The sequence below is a fragment of the Dreissena polymorpha genome, chromosome 9 (genome assembly GCF_020536995.1).
Source record: "Dreissena polymorpha isolate Duluth1 chromosome 9, UMN_Dpol_1.0, whole genome shotgun sequence".
NCBI classification, from domain to species: domain Eukaryota; kingdom Metazoa; phylum Mollusca; class Bivalvia; order Myida; family Dreissenidae; genus Dreissena; species Dreissena polymorpha.
Window position 1 is genome coordinate 37,330,882 of NC_068363.1, and position 25,821 is coordinate 37,356,702.

At 35.2% G+C, this 25,821-nt stretch overlaps 1 protein-coding gene across 3 annotated transcripts; it reads left to right on the forward strand.

The window, feature by feature from the left end:
• The first annotated feature begins 3,828 nt into the window (after positions 1-3,828).
• Positions 3,829-9,764, forward strand: LOC127845831 (heat shock 70 kDa protein 12B-like). Of its 3 annotated transcripts, none has more exons than XM_052376988.1 (5): positions 3,829-3,968; positions 5,822-6,105; positions 6,436-6,654; positions 6,841-6,997; positions 7,356-9,764. In XM_052376988.1, the coding sequence occupies exons 2-5, from the start codon at positions 5,905-5,907 to the stop codon at positions 7,934-7,936; spliced, it is 1,158 nt and encodes a 385-aa protein (XP_052232948.1). In that variant the 5' UTR covers positions 3,829-3,968; positions 5,822-5,904; the 3' UTR covers positions 7,937-9,764. The 3 variants fall into 3 exon arrangements, with proteins under 3 accessions (XP_052232948.1, XP_052232946.1, XP_052232947.1); XM_052376986.1 differs by having other exon boundaries at positions 3,886-3,968; positions 5,773-6,105; XM_052376987.1 differs by having other exon boundaries at positions 3,888-3,968; positions 5,760-6,105.
• Positions 9,765-25,821: the final 16,057 nt, after the last annotated feature.

A 25,821-nucleotide genomic window follows, 5' to 3' on the forward strand; every position in this document is an offset into this window, starting at 1 on the left:
TAATAATAATGAAATTATAATATTTAATATAAATCCGTTTTAGTTAATTGCTGAAAGTCTTATCCCAGCTCCATAACTCAAATATGTACGCTAATATTATAATAGGTGCTCCCTTATTTACGGACAAAAGCTTATTAGTTGTCCATTTATTGTAATATGTCAGTAAATATCAGGATATCATTGTGTATAAAAAAATTATTATTTTTTCAATAAAAAAAATAATTCAGCCAACCAATTAAATCGTATTAATTGCTTGATGAACAAAAAATTCGTTTTACATATTCCAAGCCGGTTATTCATATCTTAGCTTGTGTGCTTTTGTGGTATTTGTTTTGCCTCAGGAATTCAAAGTTGGTCAAGTTGGCGTTGCGTAGTGGATATGGTGTCCACCGAGCGAAAGTGAGGTCTCGTTGTCAATCCTCAAAGTGGAAAGATTACCCGAAAGACACCAATTACTGGTTCTACCCAGAAGAATATTTCAATAAGCCTCATGTTTTTGATGCGATCGAGCTAAATAATTATGGTTCATCTTAAGTTGGCTTAAGCTTTTGATTATAACTAAAAATTTATAACATAAAGTTATTCAACGTATCAAAACAACGCGATGTGTCAAATAAATGTTGATTGCTAGGATTCTCGATGAACAAGTGGGTAGAAATGAAACAGATCTGTTTTGCAATGAAATATTTCATTAATACACCTGTCTCGCATGTTTAAATATTATTTCGCCTCCTTTTGTCACCTTCATCCGTAGACCATATGCCTTTATCAATACATGACAATAACACATACAACAAACATAGATATATCGGTAATCATATGAGCTTATTTATCCATTTTCATCCTTTTATGCTTAGCCGATGTATTCAGTATGGCAAGAAAATCACTTCACATAATGTATTTGCACGAAAAGGAATAGTAGCTGAATAGATAATGCTAAAACACTGTCATCAACTTGTAAGAAAATTGACGTACATGCACACTGACGTTATATTTAGAACAACTATTGAATCAATGTGTCATTAACCGTTAATTGCATGTATGGAAAGCAAGTAAATACAGCATAGTCGGCGGTTTGTTCGAAACACTATCTTATAAGAAACATGATTTATTATCTTTTAAATAATTTTAGTTTTGTAACAGCGAATAAAGCATGGAACAACAAATAACCTATCCTTATCAATTTGTCCTACTCCAATATGATATGTTACCGTTTTTCCAGACCTCACGCATATAGTTTCTAAAAATGATAAAGCCAGAATATTGGCTAATTGTAATACGCGTGTCTTCAAATTTGTGTAAGCTAAATTCATAATTGGAAACAAGCTTTTTTAGCCCAGTTATTAGCTGTTTATTAGCTTTTTAAACTCATTTACCGACTGAGTCCATTCTGCTCAGTCGGATGGACTTCAATCATGAATTGCCTTACTGGTCGTTTTTAAAGTAAATTTGTGTTGCCAGCTTATCTACTTGATGTAGTTTTCATAAAAGTTCTTATATTCGGTAAAAACTATACCGGGAAATGCCGTGCATATTGTTTTAAACCAGGGAACGTTTATTTTATTATATCATAATATATGTAAATTCATAAAGTTAATGGATAAATTTATGCCTAATGGTTTCAAAAATGAATGAAAATCTTATAACTTTATTTGAGGTGTAAACTTCAGAGTGCAGTTAGGTATTGCAAACATGTGTTTGAAAACAACATATGAATCTCTTGTATAGAAAACAAACGTTCATGCATTTAATACATTATTTTATGATCGGTGTCGTGTTATTTATGATTTGATGTTGTTGTTTTTTTAATGAAAATTCTTATCCTGACTTGCGTTTAGCTACTCTGAAGTTATGTGTGTGCTTTTTGTAAAACTGAAGGTCAGTTATAATTTGTCAAATTAGACCTAAGTGATTACAAATACAAGGCATTTATTAAACTATAGTATTACCATGTGTTGCAGAGATTCTTTAATTTAGATTTGCATTCATTATGTTGTCACAAACGACAATATTAAAATGCAAACACGAAACGTCGATTTGTTTACATTTCCTACTTTGACCTTCCCGACTTTGTGCTGAAATAAAAATTACATGTACATTCAGAGCAATGAGATCGCTTGTTACAAAAGTAGGCGTTTCTGTGTCGTCAAACGGAAAATGACAGTGAAAGTAAAATGTTAAGTGCTGAATTTAGCAAGAAACATCCGTTGATTTTCCTTTTGACCTTAAAGTCAGTATATATTATTTAAATGTAAACATTTTATTCTCGCAATCTTAAGAAAAAATATTAATATAAGCTATGAATTTTAACTTAAATTAAATAACAATCTTTACTGGAACCATCAGTAAATTATTGTTTATTTCAGAGAAATGTACAAAAATCAGTTTTACGCAGATTCCAGAAATGTTTACTCGTATTTGATGTAAAACCAAAATTTCCCAATATTGAAAAATTCTTGAATACACGAAGGAATTTTCTGCTGTATATAAGAATTTTTTCTGCAATGGAATATTGTTTTGAAGTTTCAGGTTGCATTACTTCTAAACGACCATTGTAGATGTTCATTGATGAACTGTTTATATGAGTACAGTAGAGAAATACTGACAAAAAAAATGTTTGTACGGTCGCTGCCTGAACATGTTTATTAATGCTGTAATAGTTAATAGTTCATTGTCTCTTCACATTCACGTTATTTTGTGTCTGTCTTAAGGTGATATTGATTTTTTACACATTATTCTGTACAAATATAACCTCCATTATGACCCCGACACCAGTACTTTTAGATAACGTGTTGAAAGTGTTAAATCCAGATTGCGTAATTTAAATATTCTTTATACAATTTTCTTAAATTCGAAAATGATAAATTATCATAAGTTGAAAAGATAGCGCTTTCTCATTTAACAAATCTAGATCGTCTGGTGTTATAAGACCTCGTGCATTGTACTCGATCTATCACCAGTGTGCACTCAACACACTGGAACGCTATGCCATGTCATGAGGTCTAGTTTGCCTTGAAACATGAACCGGTGATGGAAGAAAAGCATCCTTAACAAATCGATGCATTATGTATTCATGTTAAGTTACAGTAATTTCTATGATCTTGCAACAATATATTTTTACATAATTTTGCTTTTAATTAATTTAGATAGAAATTTGTCATTTTAAATATTTGTTTCTCAAACAATTTTAAATGGGATCTTATTTCTCGTACGTATTTGTTTTTGATTTTTTTTTATAATTTTATAAACTTCTATAACGAATGCCACAATGCTGGTATGTATTCAATATAAGCAGTAAAATGGGGGTTAATTCTCGCTTTAATGCGTGAAAAAACACACTGCGGTGATATCCCCTGACACTCCTAAGTATAGACCAATAATTAACATGAGCTTCAACACCAAAGTTTTTTTTAAAGGCGGTCACCCAACATTTAATCACCGTGTCATGTTACGTGATCTGTTGTATGAATTGTCATGTTTTTATAAGCAATTGGTAACTTTTCTATAAATAGACAATGGTCTTATTTCTCTGTAGTTTCATTTTTCTTATATTTAGACGGCTATATCTATTTGAGAAAACTATCCATAGTACAATCTCAATATTTAAAATAGCAGCCTTTATTATTTTGAAAATACTTTAAAGACGTTAAGTTCTGTGTAACGTTATTTTTCACTCTTAATTAAATCACATATATTTTCATATTAAATACAGAAGAACATTACATACATTATATGATAGTTTACCACAAAAGGTGAAATACTATTTATTGTTACTCAGTGTTCCATAAAACAGAGAGACAACAAAACACACTGAAGTTACAAGCAAACTCCTAGGCGGAAGTATAATATCACATGCAATGCCCAAGTCTATAGATCTATTCTTCGAAGAAGCCCATTTCATGAAACAGGAGGTGATTTAGTGTACTCAAAGGTTATTTAGATAGCCGATTGTCAGACACATAGAACAGGTATTTAGTTAGGTTTGGTTTCATAATTTTTAGACTTAAAGCACGATAAACTTTTCCGTTGTTTGTGTCCGTATTTACTTCATACTTATTTAAGTTATAAATGTGTTATAAGTTGTCATAAACGTATTATCGCAATAATAATTATTTGTTTTAAAACCGAAAGTAAAAGCCACTGTTATAAATAAAAGCGCGTAGCCATGGTTGGTTTTTGCTGGGGTTTTTCTTAAGTTCTTGAGAGTTATGATTTAATTTCATTAGCTGTACACTTGATGGATCGGTCCTTAAAGCCTGAACCTAGTCTTATCAAATATCATACGACAAATTTAGTTTATTACTTAAATGATTAGCTCACAATAATAATTTATTTATTCGAATCAATGCGACGATGATTTTTTTATCCTCCGATATGTTTTGTATAACTTGAAATATTTTAATTATTTCAAATGGTTACGGTTTATTTTGCCCTAAATTATTTACGGTTTATTGGTAATGTTCATGCATTTGTGTTTATTATGACATTCGTGGTCATACAGTTACAAATTAAAGCAGAACTGTTTGCCGGTAATCTACAGGGTGCAGGATCACGTGAATGTGGTGTTCACAATTGAACGTTAAAAGATCGAAGCACACTGGTTAGTGTTGCTTTTTATTTCAAATAACATTTTTAAACATTTTTTTTCTTAAGAATTTCAACGAGTGCATAAAAGACAGTTTTGTATGAATCATTTGAAATTTCACGTTGAGTGCTTCATAACCTTGATCGACACCGATTTCAGACGTATTAAACGATTTATTCTTAAATCTAATGATATCAAAAGAAGAATTTTAAGGAAGAATTATAGATTTTTGCCAAATTATGAGAAAATTCCTTCGGAAAAACAGCATAAACTGGATGATCAGTACATATTTCAACAAAATAATAGTTAAAAATATTGCAATTCAGTGGTTGCTATTCCAGCATGTAGAGTAATTACTGTGCTTCAAATACTAAAATTTTGATAGTACTCAATGAAAAATGAACGAAGATATAGTATCTTTTGATACGAGGTATGCATGATTTTGTAGACACTTCGATACCCGATAAAGGACACTTAGGATAACGGAAACTCTCAGCAAATTGGGCACTCTGATATCCGAGTTTTATCTTCTACTTGAAATGCGTTTATTTATATTGTTACTATTCTTACCAAGGTGTTTGCTATCCCAGCATGTAGATAAATTCCTGTGCTTAAATACTGAAATTTGATAATGTTCAATGAAAAACGAAGACAGGGTATGTTTAAAAAAAGGTATGCATGATGTTGTAGACACTTTGATAACGGACACGTCGGATAATGGATACTTTTAACAAATATGGCACGCTGATATGGTGTAGACCGACGAGAGAACCGAGATGTCGTGTCTTAATTGAATATGCCATGAAAAAAAATCATGCTCATATTCGAAAGGGATAAAGAAATGAAGCAAATTTTTGATGATTTGTTTTTTTATTTCCGTCAGTCCAGAAATTGTTATTTATAGCATGCTCTCTATAACAGTATTCAACAGCGAATTTTGTTGTTCTTTGTTATCGAAGTGCCATATATTATTAAAGTGTCCGCATTACCGGCGTGAACGTAAATCGTTATTACTTGTCATCTAGCAAGACGCGATCATTAATTGCATGTTTGGCGAAGAACCCGTGTTTGTTATTTTTAGCGGTTCAATATATCGAATTGGAATCGCCAAATAGAACTATGGAAATGGCAAACAAAATTAGTATTGCAAGTATCGTTTTACAATTTGCTTTAGGTCTGCCTTTCAGATTCAATGTAAATTTTGGAAAATGTCCTACACACATTTCATTGTGGCAGCAATAGACTTCGGGACGACTTATTCCGGATACGCGTTTTAGCTTACACAAGACTATGACTCAAAGAATCCTACTTTCAAGATCATGAGTCCACAAGCCTGGAACAGCGGTAAAACTCAACTGACGTCAATGAAAACTCCGACATGTCTTCTGTTAGATAACAAAGGCGATCTAGACTGTTTTGGTTATGAAGCAGAAGAGAAATACGCTAACCTTTGCTTGGACAATAACCACGGTAACTGGTACTACTTCAGGCGATTTAAAATGAGGCTCCACGATTCCAGTGTGAGTATGCAAAAAAGAGATCTGCTGTAAACCAACAAAGTGATGTTAAAACCTTTTCTTATTTCAGTGCCCTTAAGATCAAATGGAGCTCAATTTACCAAAATATTATACCTTTATCATATATCATGCCATTTTGGTCTTATCAAACGCTTTATTGAATGATAATGCCATGTACTTTACATGGATTTGGTCAATACAAGTTTGATATAGAGTAATGTTCTCTTTTCAGATTTCTATAATAACTGTTAGTTATATCTCACGTAATACTTTGGAACATTTTAAACACTAACCACTCGCTGCGTTGATAACGAGATGTCCTACTTTTCTCAGGGCTTGGGTACCCATACCGAAATCGACGACGAGTCTGGTCGTAGGTTACCAGCAATCAAAGTGTTCAGTCGGTCAATAGAAGCACTGACAGGTCATCTGTTCAAACTTCTAGAGGACAAAAGCATCAGTGTCAAACCAACAGAAATCAAATGGTTGCTTACAGTTCCCGCCATATGGGACGACACGGCGAAAGGTTTTATGCGAGAGGCTGCCAACAGAGTAATCATTTAACAAAAATTATTATGTTTTAAACACCTTTACTCTAAGACTAAAGACATAGTATAATTGGGCGCCCATATTCTCTGCAAAGCAGAACAATACATGTATGCGAGTGTTAAGGAAAAAAAAAACGATACCAATTTACATTTGATCCATTACCTCAATACATTCACCTTTTTTATTCAGGCCGGCATTCCATCTGAAAACCTTACAATATGCCTTGAACCAGAGGCTGCTTCCCTTTTCTGTCAGTATCTTCCGGTTGAGAAGTTCAGCATGGGAGGTGAGAAAGGCTTCTCTGATTCCAAGCCGGGAACCACATACATGATTGTTGATCTCGGAGGTAATATATGCGGATGAATGTCTTCGTGGGTTCAGGTTGCTTTTAAGACTAGTTCCCATTCGGCATCCCGGTCTGTGACTTTTTTCATTCACTTAATTCACCAACCATTACGAAATATAATATCACAATTAATGTACCATCTATAATTGATACCGATATTAATTACCATTAAACTTTAAACTTTAAACAAATAAAATACTATTTTACTTAATGACACCGGCCTTTGCCAAAATTATGTTTTAATACTCAAAATTGACATGGTAAAATAAATTGATTTCTCTCTTTAAAAAACAGTTTACGATATCTATTTAGTGTATAGTCATGGAAACTTAAAAACAACTGTTTCCCTTTCCTGTAGGTGGAACGGCGGACATAACTGTTCACGAGAAGGTTGCTGCCGGCAACCTGAAAGAAGTACATCGAGCCAGTGGAGGGCCCTGGGGTGGAACATTCGTGGACAGCGAGTTCATCCAACTTATCAGCTCCATTGTTGGAGGTCCCACGATGGCCGCTTTCATGAAGGAGCAAAAGTATGACTACCTGGAACTCATGCGTGAGTTCGAAGCAGTCAAGAGAAAGATTGGTCTTGGCACAAAAGACACGATCAACATGAAGCTGCCCGTGTCTTTGAACGAGACCTGTCAAAAAGTTGTAAAGAAAGATTTAAAGCAGCTCATCAAAAACGCAGGAAAAGATAAGCAGATTACCTTCGTCAGCGATAAGGCCAAGTTTGATGCAAAGCTTCTGCAAGGTTGCTTTCGCAAGGCAACTGATAAGATTGTGGCTCACATGAAGGCCATATTTGAAAAAGAACCATGCGGAAAGAAAATTTCTATGATTCTGATGGTCGGTGGTTTTTCTGAGTCTACATTCGTCCATGACGTGATTAAAGATGCGTTCGGAAACAAAGCCGGGTTTTCGATTCTACATACGGGGTGAAAGTGGATCCTGATTTCGTACAAGGAAAACACGATCCAAAACGTCACAAGGTCGTAGACGGTGTTGAGAGATGTGATGGTTGTTTTTCTACGTTTATCGATATCGGCACTGAGGTGAAGATCGGTCATAAAGTCAAAAAAACGTACCAAAACTCAGTTTCCAATACTACTTCAGTAGCTGTTCGAGTATTTACAGCCGATGAAAACAATCCATCGCCGACTTACGTGGATGAACCAGGTTGCAGATCCCTTGGATCACTGGATGTTACCATTAAAAAGTCGCCACACAAACGAAGCATTGCAGTCGAGTACATTTTTGGTGACACAGAACTTCATCTCAATGCGTATGATGAGGAAACCAATGAGCCATGCCAAGCTAAACTAAGATTGTTCGAATAAAGAAGATGCTGACTGCACACATTAAGAGATATGTTTTCTTTTTTTTACTTTAAAATATACGTCTAATAACAAAAATCATTCATTTAGTTGCCCATTAGCAAATTATATATATGTATTTGAATTATTTGATACAAGTTAGTGATTGCATTGAGACATTACGACTTCCTTTAGATTCGGCAACGACCAGTTATTGGAAATTTATAAAAAATGACTCACATGTTCTTTTTGGCAGTCGTTTGCTTTTTGGCCTGCGCCAAGTGTTATTCTCGTATAGCACTACTTTTGTTATTAACATGCACAATATGATGGAAAGTTAATATGACTACTAGTATTTTCATTTTATTTACGTGTTTGGTTGTTTCCACTGAACGATAGTTTATGTATTTTAGGTTGGTTTTTTTTGTAAATAGGATTTTTCTTAATTTACTCATAAGGTAGTCTATCTCTTAAAGATTGTGTTTCTTTGTATCTTAGGACATACTGTTATGAAACTTCTTCAAACTGCTGATGCGTACATTGCACTTGTTTGTGATTTTAAGATTTTATGTTATTGTATACACTTTTGTACTAGTATATACTTATGTTATAATCAAAAAATTATTTTTAGATTGTATATATAAGTATTAATTTGGATTATAATCGACAATTTATTTTTAGATTCATATAAAAGTAAATACTTGTTTTATAATCAGAATGTATTATTTAATTTTATATAATAGTATATATTTGTGTTATTGTAAAAAATAATGATTTGATAATGACTCATTTATAAGAACAATCCCGTCATTTTCACAGGCACTTTTGCAGGGCTAATAAATTATTGCAATGAACATATTTACCTTCGACATATGACCCGCGTCGTGATAAAAAGGGCCTGATTCCATATGCGGCCAGCTTAACTTCTGACCAGCCTGCGAATTGGCACAGACCGGTCATGAACTACGTTCTCCAATAATGATACCGCGAAACGTGTCGCTCCTGACCAGACTTCGCGACTCAACTACGCTGGCCTTATATGGCAATGTGAAAATTTTCGCAATGCGCGACTCAATCAAAATGTTACCGTAAATGACAAACATGTCATCGTCACTTACCCAACATGGCAATCAACAAAAAAATGGCATCGGACATAAGGTTTTTACAAATAAACAACCATCGACCATTTAAATTATTAACCATATGATTATTTAAACGAAAAAAAAGTTATCATATGTAGATCTAGATGACCACTTAATATATAATTACCTGTTAAATATATATCAAAACACACCTATAATATCATTACATAGACTGTGCATGACTTTAGACTAAATTCAAGTGTTTCATGTTGCCTTCATGTGTTTGCTCCTGCATGTGTACTTATCTGTTCATAGTTGTTGTTACACCACTTTGATTGTAGAAAATCTGTTGTAATTAAAATTAACTCTAGATATGCCGACTATTTATTCCCATTATTGTAATGCAAGTCCCATTATTTAGTGATGCAAACTTGCTTTCAATGGTGCAAATTGCCTTTAAAGATATTTAATGCAACGCTTATTAACGGTGACGGATAACTTGGTACCCACAGGTATACTAATAATATTGAAGAAAAAAAACGAGCCAATCATCTTGATGATTGGTTGATTTATATCTGAGTTTCCATACCTTTAGCGCGAGATGATAACATACTTGGGAAACAACAAAAATAGAAGATCATTTTCGGCTCTCGAAAACGCGTTCATCTAATTGTTATGCATTCAGCACTAAACCTAAGTTTTAGTGCAAGAGACGGCAATGCATGCACGGCCACAGTTTTGTTTTCTTTATTGAAAAAAAGTATCTTTAACTCAAATTTCATCATTTGATGTAATAACATTCACCCCAACTCATCTTCGCCTGTAGTCCCATCTAGCCGCCAACCAGCTTCCTCAAGGCGTCTCGGTTTCGGGCGAGTCTCTCTAGCTGCCCCCATGTTTGGCCCATCTGCTTAGCATATGCATCCAGGTCACAGCGCCATGTGTTTCTATGCCGCCCTCTCTTCCTTTTCACTTGGGGGCTCCATGTGAGAGATTGCCTCGTCGTATTGGATGCAGGCTTGCGAAGGGTGTGACCTATCCACCGCCAACGTCTCTGAAGAATGTCGTCTTGAACTGGCTGCTGCTTTGTTCTTCTCCATAATTATTCGATAGAGATCTTGTCTGGCCAGCGGATCTCGAGGATCTTCCTGAGGCAGGTCTTGATGAAGACACGTATTTTCTTTATGGTTATGACAGTGGTTTTCCAGGTATCTGCTCCATAGAGGAGTAGTGGCTTCACGATGGTATTGAAGAGCCTAATCTTGGTGTTGATGCCAATTTCGCTGGATCCACAGATGTTTTTCAGCTGATGAAAGGCTGCTCGTGCTTTACCGATGCGGGTTCTGACATCTGCATCCGTTCCTCCCTAGTTGTCCATAATGCTGCCGAGATAGGTGAAGCTGTCCACCTCCTCAAACGCCTTGCCTTGGACTGTGATTTTTGTGCCAATTAGATGCATTGTTAATGAATACCTTGCTTTTCCCTTTGTTGATGGTGAGGCTCAGTCTAGCTGAGTTGGTCACTTCCATAATTGTCTTTTCCTGCATCTGTCGTTGTGTGTGAGAGAAAAAAAGCCAAATCATCGGCAAAGTCGAGGTCTTCCAACTGTGTCCACAGTGTCAAATGAATTCCATTCCGCGTCTGCTCCGTCGATGTATTCATTACTCAGTCTATGGCCAGAAGGAACAGGAAAGGTGATAGTAAGCAGCCTTGCCTCACACCGGTCTTACTTTTAAAGGCATCTGTGAGCTGTCTGCAATGAACGATTCTGCAGGTCATTCCTTCATTAGACTTTCTGATGATGTTGGCGATCTTTTCTGGCACTCCGTAGTGTCTCAGAAGTATCAAGAGGGACTCCTGGTCAACGCTGTCGAACGCCTTTTCATAGTAAATAAAGGTGACATACAACGGCGAATTACACTCCAGGGATTATTCCAGAATGATGCGCAGGGTTGCGATCTGATCCTCTTTCCACTCTGTTGGAATTTCTTCTTCTTCCCATATCTTGTTGAAGAGTAGGTGTAGTAGCTCCACAGTGGTCTCCACGTTAGCCTTAAGCGCCTTTGCCGGTATGCTGTCAGGTCCTGCAGATTTGCCGTTCTTCAATTGCTTGATGGCGCTGATGATCTCTTTCTTTGTAAGAGTGCAAAACTTGATTGGCAGATCGCTTGTAGCTGCCAGAATCTCCGGTGGCTGACCTTTTGAGTAGCCCCTGGAAGTGTTCAATCCACCTCTTCAACTGCCCTTCGTCATATGTTATTACTCCTCCATTTTTCCCCCTTTCTGGCCTCTGTGGCTGTGCAAACTTTCCTGCTTATCAATTGGTGATGGAGTACAGATCTTTAGTTCTGTTCTTATAGGCTCTTTCGCCTCTGTTGCAAGCGTCTCTAGGTAGTTCCGCTTGTCTGCTCTAATACTTCGCTTGACGCTCCTATTTGCTTCGGTGTACTCTTCTTGTGTTTTCACTTTCGCGGCTCGTGTTATGCTGTTCTTTACACTTGCCTTCTTGTCTCGTCTTTTCCGCAACTTTCTGGTGCGTCTCTGCTGATATCCACTTCTTGTGGGTGTACGACTTGGAGCCCAGTACTTCCTGGCATGTTGAAGTCACTTCTTTTTTCACGATCTGTCACTTCTGCTCTAGGACCTCGAACTAGTTGAACTCTTCTTGCTTCCATGTGTCTTAAAGTGTGGCAGTGTTGTCACGTTGGCGTTAACTCTTCTTCAGCTTTAGTTTCGATTGGGCGACAAGGAGATCGTAGTCCGAAGCCACGTCTGCTCCACGCTTGACACGTACATCCTGAAGAGAGCGACGAAACTTCCTTGCGATGCAAAAGTGGTCAATCTGGTTCTCCGTTGACAGACAAGTCTACTTGTGTATCCTTCTGTGATGGAAAACACTTCCTCCGATGACCAGGTTACTTGTGGCGCACAGTTCGGCGAATCTCTCCACGTTGTCGTTCATCTCGCCTAACCCTTGCTTCCCCATGATCTGCTCATATCACTGCCGATCTTGGCGTTGAAGTCACCCAGTAAAATGATGATGTTTCTCTTTGGTCTGTCTTGTATGATGGTTGACAGTCTATTGTAAAAGTAGTCCTTCTCATCCTCTGTACTGTCGTTCGTCGGGATGACCACGATGATTCTCTTCTTCTTTGTAAGGAAAGAGGCCTTCATGATCCGTTGTCCGTGTGTCATTTGATGAAAATAACATTACTGCAGGTCTAAAATATATAAATAAAATATCATTAACGAAAATATAAAATATAACCTTTGGTTCGTTACAAATTTGACTCATTTTACAGTATACTTTTTGTTCCCTTTTTTACTTTGAAATATGATATATTTTAGCTGTGCCGATATGGTCATGTATGTGAATTAATGTAACACGACAGACCCATTACCGTAATTACTCTAAGTTTTGGTACCATCTAAGTTTTCGGACACCCCCTTTTAGGCCAAAATAATTATTTTTCGTGACTCTTAATTTTCGGACATGAGCGTTTTCGTGTATCATTTATCACTCTACATTTTCTTACAGTATAGATTACAGCGCTATTTTACCAGATTTCGGCACTGTATTCGCTTATCTTGTGACATTTTGATCATTGGGTTTTGCAAACGGATTAAGGTCATAAAACTTGGGAGACGCATGTCTGAGGGACTATGGACCATAACATTTGCGTAATTGGTTAAATAATCATGTGTACCGTTAGAAAACAATCGCTTCACCCAACAGCATTTTACATTATATCTTCCTATTAAGGAAGCAGTATGTTTAATGTTTTTACTATATTTGTTCTGTATCATTTCAGACAAGAGTAAGCAAAGCTGTGGAGTTGTTTTAATGGTAATGAAGAAACACTATTGTCCATTGATTTATTGCTTTCATTTCGATATAATTATAATTTTCGGACATTTAATGTTTGTCTCCTAATTTTCGGACACCCATTTCATTTCGTTTGAAAATTTTCCGAATCTAAATTTTCGGACACGAAAAATAATAATTATTTTTCAGTGTCCGAACACTTAGCGTAATTACGGTTATCATGTCATGTTCTATTCTTAACCACACAGTGAGACATCAGAGCGTGTCATTGAAGCCTAAAGTCTATATGCGGCATAAGTCCCCTATACGTCGCGCTGTATAAAGTTGAGGCTACTTGATAAGTTTCAGTTTATAAATCTCTAAGCATGTCGCTTGAAAATGTATTGTTATACATTATTTTGGCGTCGCGGAAGCTTCATCAGGCACATTGTAATGTCAGGCCGCGTGCTAAGATCTCGTGGAATGCCTCTAATCAAAGCGCTGAAGGCACTGAAGTTGTTTGCTATTGCATAATCTTAGACGCAACTCAGTTTTCAAAATTATGTTATAGCTTTTTATATCGCATGTTTGAAATGAACACAACCCATTCAAATTTATAAAGAGCGTCTTAAAGCACAGGTCGAGATGTGTGTGAACTGTTTGTCCTCATATTTGTGTTATAGAGATAACTTAAACAAAATAACAACAATATGTCTCTTTTTTCACAATTGGTTGCTGCACTGGCAACCATCTTTAGAATTGTGTTTCCTTGCTAAAGAATAACAATATAAAGAAGTGAAACTCCAGCTGCTGGAGCAGTATTGAATTTTCATTAAAAACAATTAGTTGGTCCTTTATTTAAGGCAAGTGACCGATTGCCCAAACAGTACAAAACAGCACAATACAGCACAATACAAGCCAACATAAACACAAAATATGAATAAAGCTGGGGTCACCGCCTTGGAACGGTCAATGCAAAGCATTGGGGGTTTAAACCTGGTTATAGAGCGCTCAACCTCACACTTGGCCCAGCAATATTCATAATACATTTAAGTGTAAATAAAATTTAACGTCATAGCATTGTAACTCAAATTAAACAATAATAAAAGGGAATTAAAACGCATTCAATTTAATTACTATTTAATTACTCAATTGCATTGAAGATACAAGAGTAACAGAATTACAACTTTTTGACGAACGATCAAATAAAACTATTAACAATTGTCAACTACATTCCTTCTTTATAGAAAAGATTTGAGAATGTAGAATCATAGAGTTAATATCTCAGATAATCATCGCGCAAATACAGGAAGAAGCAGCAATAATGGGTGTAAAAATTCCATATTACATAGCTTGGTTGTTTATGTGACTGCTAAACAAATTAAAAATAATTAAATCAAACAAGAAACGCCTATCAGAGAGAAAATATAAATAAAATGGAACATTATAAACCCAATGACCTATGCATGTAGATTACAACTGGGAAAGTCGGTCGTATGACGTCACAAAAATCCATAATGAAATAATGACGTGAACAAATTCCAAGGGCAGTACTAAATAAAAATATTAATGGGGCTGTGCTACTAATAAAACAAGTTTACGTGATTTAATATTAAGAAGCAAATGAATACAAATGGTAATACCATTAAAGCGACATTATTGGAATCAAACAGTATATAGGTGTTTTGACAACTGAAGACAGAAATGATTTGATGTACGATTTGAGTCCAAATGTAGTTTACATGCAGATTTGTTCATACGACACAATGACACAATTAAGCCTATAATCATGTACATGTTCTGTTATGTGTATCTTATACTTAATCTTTTTTCTTTAAATTATTGAGCAACAATTTTACCCACATGACAGACTTTTAATGAACATTAAGCCCCGTTTTCCCTGAAAGCAGCCAATATGTACAGATTTCAATGATAAACTGGCAAATGTCGTTGCACAAGCTGTTATAAACACTAGAATGGGCAATATCGTTGAACAAGCTCTTAAACCTATTGTTTACATTTACAAGCTGTCTGCTGCAGTGTACCAGTGGTTAAGTATAAACAGGCAGTGGTTATCGTTCCTAGCGTAGTGACTTGCAGTTACCGTTCCTAGCGTAGCTAAAGCAGACTGACTTTGAAAACTGACTCTCTAAATTAGTTGTGAGCTAATGCTCACAACTAAAAACTAACATGGCGCTTCACTTATAAAAATCAAGATAATTAATTATTGTGTTCCAGCAAAATGACACCAAACATCACACTGGCTATTTAAAACATTTTCATTTATTTAAGCTATTGAAATGAATCATAAAAATGTCTTAACCAAAGGTGTGTGATTAGACCAGTTAATCGTGGAGCCGGTTTTACTCACTTGCAATTATTGTGGCTTTCGATTTTGCGTTTTTGCATTATTGTTGCGACTGAACCAACACACTTGGAAACAAGAGTTTTAAAGTTTTCGTTCTGCAAAGTAAATCATGAACAAAAAAACATAAAACTTGTACGCTATAGTTATTCATTTTTTACGAATATTAACAAAATATTTATTTCGACAAAAAGTTAAAAATACATACACGAACTTAAAAGAAACAAGTAAAATTCCCTTCAGACCGCCACATTCCAGTGCGGTGCCCAATAACGACGACGGCTATGATGATAATGGTTATACAATTATGATGGCAGCGACTATAATGTTGATGATGACAAATATTATTTTGAGTATGAAGCCGCTTCTGGTAATGGGGAAGAAGACAAGGACGAAATGAATTGGAGGAGTATGGAGATAATACACATATACAAAAATTAGGCGACCTTAATGTTGTGCTCGCGATCTCCAAGAAAATGCATGCCATTAGGTGTGCAATACAATAGACAGATTGACACCACAGTATTTCATGGGGTACCGCATATTGGTTTTCAACACCATCATCGCACCTAGTTGATTTACTCCGACGCAAGGGTAGAATTCAAACGCTGTACTTCCCAGCACGTTAAGGCTCCGTCAACTGTTTAACGCTCGGGTAAAAGCCAGATATTGATAGCAAAGGATGGAAGCGGCAATATTGCAATAAGGGACAGCTTCATTTTTCTTACATATGATTGAAACTGAAAAAAATGTAGTGAGCTTGCCCAATGAAATAAAAAAACAATACCATTTGTTGTTGTTGTTGTTGTTGATGATGATGATGATGATGATGATGATGATGATGATGATGATGATGATGATGATGATGATGATGATGATGATGATGATGATGATAATAGACGTGGTATTGGTCTCAAATAACCAACGGTTCAAAATGAATATCTTCAATTTTATTTAGCCGAGTCTGTTTAAGCCATTTTTACAGGCGGATATAGCTTCATTGCAAATAACAAAGTGTACGATAATTTACACGTTTAACGAAGTTAACGCAGAGGCTTTATGCTTTTTGAATGCTGCTTTTTATTTCTTATTGGAATTAATTTAAATCCCAGCCTTATCGGCGTTTGACAACCAGTGGATAGTTTTTCGTAGACATTCAGTTTTTCCCAAGACACTCTTGCTATGCTCCAAAGGCCTAGTAGGATTTCGGTGCCACTTTATCTCCAGATTTCTCGATACGTCACTCAAACCCTATCCCGCGTGGTGACAAATTATGTCTCATTTAAATTAACTAGATAAGTCGCAATCTGTACAAGCATATCTGACGCAAATTTCTTATGTCAAAACATACTACGGGATAATTGGGACAAATTGTTCGGGTGTAAACAAATAAGCAACGACTGACAATTGTCAGGGCTTTACAAGCGTCAAGAACGAATATCAGGATATCTCAAACTGCGTTTAAGTTCCCAAAACGTGTGACTTTTAAAGAAGGCTTTCATTTGTATATCTCTTTGTAAACAATGAAGAGCTTAATTACGCTTCATTTTCGAATGCAAGATAATGCCTTTATAGTTAAACATATTTGAAAGATATAATTTTTTTCTTTCATTCAGTAGGATTAATGGGATTCAAGCACTGGTAACACCAATTTAATAGTATTTTATCTCAATCATAGTACATGCTAATTATGCACACAGATGAACCTGTGTATACTTAATAGAAATAAAGTAGTCATACTAACATAATAAATAAATTAGTCATATATCACAGAAAAAATAGTTTCGTATATGACTTGATTCAATGAACTTTATGAACATTTTACATTCATTCTTTGCTTCACTATTAATCGCAAAGGCATAGCCAAAATCTATCGTTTCTCTCGGAAGATTGAAAAATTTAATTTCCCGATTTTTATTTGCCAGAATTCCGAGTTCTCCAAGTCAGAAATTAATTCCGATTCTATTGTTATGCACGAATCTGGCTTCCATATAACTTGACAGGTCTAAGAGGCTTAACCGTTCAGGAACCATTTGTTTCTGGTTCTGGTGTAAAACCTGAAAGTCTGCGAAAGAAAGAAAGAAAATAATAGCATACCGCGGGCTTATTGTATAGCGCTAAACCATTTGCATCGACTACAGTGAGGTTCCAGTTTTGAAATCCTCTCGCCATTTAACATGGAAGTACCATTTCTCGAACCTATTAGACATGCGTTTGGTGACAATAATTCTGACCTTACAATCTTTCGGAGTGTCGTTATACCAGTATTCAGAATGTCGTAGGGATATAACCACTAAAGTATATCAATTTCGGGCAAAAAAATTAAAATCATGTATTTTGCTAATTGATGTTTTTAAAGCAACAACAACAACATTTATAAGCTTTTAAGCATAACAAATGCGTTCTAGCCATATGCAAAATACATAAGTGTGATGGCATGGATAATAATAATCATTATGCAATGGTAGAAGTTAACAAAGTTAACAAAAATTTAACTTATTCATCACATATTATATGTTCCTTTTACATAGATAATGGCAGTTTCTAATAAAATTAATGAGATAAAGAATACACTGTTATACATTGAATTTTGAGAAAAATATTTTACTTTGATGAATTAATCTGTTTCTAAATTGTTCCTTAAACGATTCGCATTATAAATATATTCGAAAGATTAATTATTTCTTTTTTATTTTGTGTTCTAATTAGCATATCAAACTTATTTTATGTTGGCCATGTTTGATAAAATGTCTTTAAATATGTTTTTCTGATATCTTTGTATATTTGGCATATCAGAAATGGTATTCACTTTCTACGACATTAAGATTATACAATTTACATTTTATGTTATCCCGAGCAATATTGTGGTACCGACCTCGTTATATTTCTAATCTGTGTGATGATAGACGGAATTAAGTTAGTGTTATTTTTAAATTGTTTCGTTGGAATTATGCCCAGATATTGTTCAATATTAAACGTATTCTTGAAGCGGCAATATGTATTTACTATTTAGTCTTGACGAATTATTGATTTCACTGTACCAGTGTTGTTTGTAATGATCAAATAAACGTTGTTTAATTTGATTGTAAGTGTATGTCTGTTCAAATTTTTCTGTCAGGGTTTCTTGGTCAGTTTAGGCCTAAAACCACAAAATCTAATACCGTTGGATTTACGTACCGAAATGTTTCGTAACAAATCTTCCAGATTCGAAATGAAAAAACCAACAAAAGGACATTTAGAAATTGTCTGCATCATTTATCAAATTTTAAGATTTAAGTTGGTTTTCCGTTTTGAGAAGCTGTTTGTCAAGGCAAGAGCTGGGCTTCCGCATCACACAATTCCAGCCATTCTTTTGAGCAAAACTGACAGTTGTGGTTTCCAGAAATAAACAAAGCAGGGATTCCTGAACTATCGATGTTTCCAAGCTATACACACAGTTATTTGCTGTGGTGATCTTATTATTTATTGGTTCTGTTAGTTTACTTTGAAAAGTCAATATCTGTATATCTATAAACAAAAATCAGCAATGGTATTATAAGATTAGATGTGCAAACATTGTCAAATGGTTGTTAAATTAACAATTTGAAGGCAACGATGCTGAAGAAATATGAAGATTCCCTTACAAATTTAATCTGTATATCGACAAGTGTCTGCCAGTAAATGTCAAACTAGTAATACAAAACTTACCACAAGTATCTAAAAGAACTAAGTACCTGTTGTGATCATTTTTAGTAAGATAGTGTAATTCTAAACAGTAGCAAATAGCTTGCTTAGTTAGTGCATAATGCCATTAATATGATTTCCTTTCGATTGTGTAATTAATAAATTTGTTGTTACTTGTTCAATGAAAAAATGTTTTATGCGCTGGTATTAAATCAGCATGGTTATCCCCACGCTTTTCGGAGAAAAGTGGGGATATTGTGGTTATCTCCGTCTTCCGTCCGTTCGTCCGTCCTGGCCACTATCTCCTCATACACTGTAAGCACTAGAACCTTTAAACTTTTACACATGGTAGCTATGGGCATATGTGCGACCCTACACTATTTGGAATTTTGATTTGACAACTGGGTCAAAGTAATCGGGGTTGGGGCGGGGCCGGGTCAGAGATTTTCACTCATTTTTGAATGTTATTTTACATTAACTTCTTCATTTCTACACCGATTTACTTCAAATTTATATTGGACATCTCTTATGACAATACAGTCAATCTCAACTATGCATGGCCCCATAACCAATCCTGGGGTGCCCTGCCCACATAGACCACGGCCACCCAAAATTGCCTTTTACTATAATTTCTTCATTTCAACACCGATTCACTTCTAATTGATAATGAACTTCTCTTATGACAATACGGTCAATCTCAACTATGCATGGCCCCAATACCAACCCTTGGGCGCCCCGCCCACATATCCCTTACCCACCCAAAATTGCCTTTTACTATAATTTCTTCAATTCTACACCGATTCACTTCAAATTGATACTGAACCTCTCTTATGACAATACGGTCAATCTCAACTATGCATGGTTCCATTACCAACCCTCAGGCGCCCCGCCCACATAGACCACACCCACCCAAAATTGCCTTTTTACTATAATTTCTTTATTTCAACACTGATTCACTTAAAATTGATACTGAACGTCTCTTATGACAATATGGTCAATCTCAACTATGCATGGCCCCATTACCAACCCTGGGGCGCCCCTGGGTCAAACATGCGGCGTGTGGATACGCGTCGGCCTCAGCGCCATTTCTAGTTAATTTTGTAAAAGGTAACAAAATGTTACATCATTGATTCCACAGTTTTGCAAAAGATAACATCACTTTGGAATTTCATATAAGTAAATACTCTTGTAAGTTGATGACAGTGTTTTAGTATTACTGATTGTGTAACTATTATTTTATGTGCAAATAAATGATGTGAAGCGTTTTGTATCTCCACACAATACCACACGCCTTAAAAGTGTTTATATATGTACTGAATATATATACAAACGTCATTTACATGCTTCTGCTAGCGGCTTACCCAAGAAAGACAATGACTTCTTTAGCGTAAGAATTCCCGGATACATTTCAGTAAATTTTCCTTACCAGGTGTACATTTAAGTATACTTAAAGAGTACCCCAGGTACATTTAAGTAGTACACGAACCCACAATGAGCAGTTCTTAGTGTCTTAAGGGTGATCTTAAGAACGCTCCCACTTAAGGGATCGATACAGAAACCTCCCAGTTACTAAGCAGACACCATATCTACTATACCGCAGCCACCGAACCAGCTTTAAATTCCTGCGGCTAGAAAACACACAAAATTATAAGATGCTAGATCTTAAAGCTAGGAACATGTTACTCGTTTGAAGATTGAATTTTTTGGATGCATTACTTTATTTTTTTAAACAATAATACTATTTTGAACACAATAATGTAAAATATTATTCATTAAAAATACATGGTAATAAAAAAAGCTCTTGCCCGTAAATTAGGTAGCACCTATAATCATATTATGATCACGAGTGAATTAACATCGATATTCCACCAAATCCAACAAATTTTCTTTTTATTTTATGCTTACAATTAATTATTTTTGAATTTTTGCCATTCCGGATAATATAACTCCCCGTTGGATGCCACCAAATGTTATTACATATATTTTCAAATGAAGTTATACCGTATGGTTTTTTAAACATTAAATGCAGAGTAGTCGCCCTTGGTATAAATTGTGAAATTGGAGGTCACAATAAGGAAACCAAAGATATCTAAAAATAGTTTCTTGAAAAAATGAAAATTATCTATAATTTTCACTGTTATTTTTGACTATTTGAAACAGTGAAATATCAGTTTTAACTCACTGATTTTTCTATATAAACCATCGGAAAGCATAAAATAAGATACTTTATTTCACAGTGATTTGTGGAAACGTTTAATACAATAAGCAAAACTGAAATCTGAGGGCATGGCGTCCATTAGATATTTGATGTTATTTGTATGTAAATAGTAATAACTCTATATGTGTAACAAGTTAAACGAATCCACATCAACAATTATCCAACATTGGATTTAATTCGTTTTTTCTCATTTAACATTTTGACGCTATTTATCTAAAACTTTCGAGAAAATGAAATTAAACGGAAAATGTTCAAGAAGCATAAACACAAAAGTGATTAAATCGCTTTATAACGCGAACTTTTAATCATGAGCTTTACCGATTGTCTGTGCGGCTCTCACGTTGGCGAAGCTAACTGTAGATTCTGTACAAGACCGATAGTGTTGATCTCGAAAAACGGTCGGCAGAGAGATAATTACTTGTCATTTGTCAGAAGCAATTAGCTTTTCTTACTTTATTTCTTGGGTGGCATTCTTTACCTGGTATTAAAACCGATTAAGTATTATATCATGGCTTTTTAATTTCAGCAGGATTTTATACATTATACATTATTTGCAATGGTTTAAAAATAGGATAGTTTATATTCTGCGCTTGCAAATTTAGCACGTTCGTAGTTCTTTAAGTGCGTGCTCAGACACATTTTTAAGTATTTTCCTTTTTTAAATGTGTTTGCTTGTTTAACAGAAAGAGTCGATGAAATTGGTATGGCGAGTACAATTAAGAGGGAAAAACCTGCAAAACTATTACGCCAAACCATGTCATTTCACAGTAAGTCGATATAAAATAATCCGGCATGACCATATTATTGGGGTGTACCATATTCTATGACGGCATGATATGAAAAAGTGGTCATGGCGTAAAAAAATAACTCATCGTGTCGATTAAAACTATGATGTCAAGTCATTTTCACAAGAGCATTACGCCAAAAATTATGTTGATTTGTCGACTTAGATCATGTCGACCAAATATTTGTTCGGGAAAAGCCGGAAACATTTACGTCGAGACTTGAACTTAATGTCGTTATGACGAGTAAAATTAAGTGGGAAAAAGCTAAAAAATATGTCGACATACCATGTGATTTCACAGTAAGTCGATATACATTTATCCTGCATGACCATATTATTGGGGTGTACCATATACGCTCCCGTACGTTTCCGTAATTCTTTGCTTTAAAGGAAGGACATGTGTTATTTGCAGAGAAGTTAGTCCGGTTTCCTAATTGATTACATCATCTCGTTGGATTCTAAATACCTGGTAAGGAAGCCATGACACCTTTTTCATATCATGCCGTCATAGAATGTTGACATTATCACGGCATCAGGGTGTACCATATACGCTTCCATATACCTGGACATACAAAAGGCATGATAGTGTGTTCATCAAATTTTTCTTGTAACGAAAATTATCGCATTAGATGTGTGGGGCATCTGTATTGATAGTTTTTGTAATATTTTTCTGACGTTCAATCGTGTATTGTATCTGGTAAAAAAAACTGTCCTAATAACAAAACGTATCCACTGGATCCCTGTACGGGTATTCTTGAACTATTTGATCATCCTAGATTTTGCTTATGCTATGGCATCGCTTATCAAACATATCATAATACATGATAACGATTCTTCAATGCCACATTTTGTCTAAAAAAATATGTCTAAAATCAAGATGTGTTTGTGAAACACTATGTCCCCCCCTCCCTATATATTTGACATTTGACCTTGAAGGATGACCGTGACCTTTCACCACTGAAAATGTGCAGCTCCTTGAGATACAAATGCAGGCCAAATATCAAGTTGCTATCTTCAATATTGCAGAAGTTATGGCAAATGTTAAAGTTTGACGCAAACAAACCAACAAACCAACAAACAGACTGGGCAAAAACAATATGTCCCCCAGTATAGACTGGGGGACATAACAATAAAAGAAAGTTTTAAATGATTGTACATTGTATAACAATTAGAACTTAAAATCCGAAAATAGCGATGATTATCTTGAAACAAACATTGAAAACGTGTAATCGGTTGCGAGTCTAATTCCCGGATCCTTAGACATAGTTACGCTATTAATAACGCATATACAGATTTTATAATATAACTTTATTCTGCTTCATCGTTGCTAAATTGCCTCACCCAAAACACTCCGGGACCAACTTGTATGCAAGTAAGGTCGTATATATTTTGCACGTATAAATGTTTGATCTGCATCTTTTGTTCCACACGACAACTAATTATATATGTTAGATAAGAAAAAAGATCCCCCATTGAAGCACATTGCGTACGTATATTGTCATATTACTCATAACTATGCCTATGAAGCGACAACGATTCTTACATTAAACCTTACGGCAAAGTAACTTAACCATTATCAGTGGAGATAACAGAGCGGTTCCGATGCAACTGACGTTAGCAGGTTTATCTCCCGGGTCCGTGACAGCGGGTAACCGTTCAACATTTAGTGGAAGCCCACCCACACGCACGTGTTCTGTTCGTGCCCCTGTTTAATCTACGATCACATTACCCCCAACTCTGTTCACTGACAAATTTCTATTTGTTCAGGACAACTAAACTTGAGCGGTTCCTAGGTTTTCCGACAGTAAAATGTTTTTGTAAGTCTCGAATATACCCCATATGTGCCCATGCAACATTATAAAAACAGGTCCGACGGAGATGGGAGTAAAATCTGATAATGCTTTTCGCAGTGCGATAATTCCACAATTCTTAGATAAGTGAATTAAGCGGTATATGATGCGGACTCGTAAATATTGCGTTTCATAGTTTTATTTTGATGAAAAACAATTAAAGTTAAAAAGCGAAAAAGTTATTGACTTTAGTAGTGTTTTTTCGCTTTGAGTAAAATCTTAAAAACAAACGGGCGCTTTAGTGTTAATCCGCCAGGAGTTAGGGTGATATTAAGAATAAGAAAAGAGTGTAGTGTACAAGACCAATGCAAGAGCCCAAATAACTATAGGATTGTATTTGTGTTTGCTTTTGTAACATTGATCAATTGACAGCATCCACAGCAAAAATACCGACAACATGAGGATAGTGATGATAATATAATAATAATAATAATCATAATAATAATAATAATAATACTAATACTAATAATACTACTAATAATAATACTAATAATAATAATAATAATAATAATAATAATAATAATGTTAATGATGATGACGACGACGACGAAGATGATGATGATGATGATGGTGATGATGATGATGATGAGGAGGAGGAGGAGGAGGAGGAGGTGGAGTAGGATGTTGTTGTTGTTGTTGTTATTGTTGTCGATGATGAAGATGATGATGATGATGATGATGATGATGATGATGATGATGATGATGATGATGATGATGATGATGATGATGATGATGATGATGATGATGTTGATGATGATGATGATGATGATCATTATGATGATGATGATGATGATGATGATGATGATGATGATGATGGTGGTGATGATGATGATGATGATGATGATGATGATGATGATGCTGATGATGATGATGATGATGATGATGATGATGATGATGATGATGATGATGATGATGATGATGATGATGATGATGATGATATGATGATGATGATGATGATGATAATGATGATGATGATGATGATGATGATGATGATGATGATGATGATGATGATGATGATGATGATGATGATGATGATGATGATAATGGTGATTATGATCAGTATTAATATTATTAATTATAATAATAATAATAATAACAATAACAAAGTTATGTAGTATATCCTAAAGTAATCATACCAGATTGGCCATATAAACTAGGAAATGGAATTAGATTATTCATATGACTAATAAGAAAATCCTATTTAGACAATGCAGCCAAACATATGAGTCGTGTTCTGAGAAAACATGGCTTAATGCATGTGCGTAAATTGCCATCCCTGATTAGCAATTTCACTTTCCGCTTTTATGACATTTTTCGTTTAAATGAAGTCTCTTCTTTGCAAAAATCCAATTTAGGCGGAAACTGTCGTCCCTGATAAGTCTGCGCGGACTGCACAGGCTAATCTGGGACGACACTTAACGCACATGCATTATGCTCAGTTTCCTCAGAACACGACTCATATAAAAATTATTTAGATAGATAAACATAAATACCTATAATAAAATGTTTAAATATGATTCCTAATGTTTAAAGAAAATTTGACGCTTTTTGCCGCGAAAAGAGCCGCTTAATAAAGCAAAGAGTAAAAGCACACGTGTATGTTTTGTTTTTCACCCCGTCTTTACGTGTATTTAAGAAGCCTCATCCTTTGTATAAGCGTAAATAGGTTGGAAAAAATGTTTTGTAATGTACATGCGCATAATCATCAATTGCCGAATGGCAAATAAAGTCAGCAAATAAACAG

Coding starts and splice junctions, on each gene's coding strand:
- LOC127845831 (XM_052376988.1), top strand. CDS start 5,905: ATGAGTCCACAAGCCTGGAACAGCGGTAAAACTCAACTGACGTCAATG. Junction 6,655..6,840: donor TGCGAGAGGCTGCCAACAGA/GTAATCATTTAA, acceptor TTTTTTATTCAG/GCCGGCATTCCATCTGAAAA. Junction 6,998..7,355: donor CATGATTGTTGATCTCGGAG/GTAATATATGCG, acceptor CCTTTCCTGTAG/GTGGAACGGCGGACATAACT.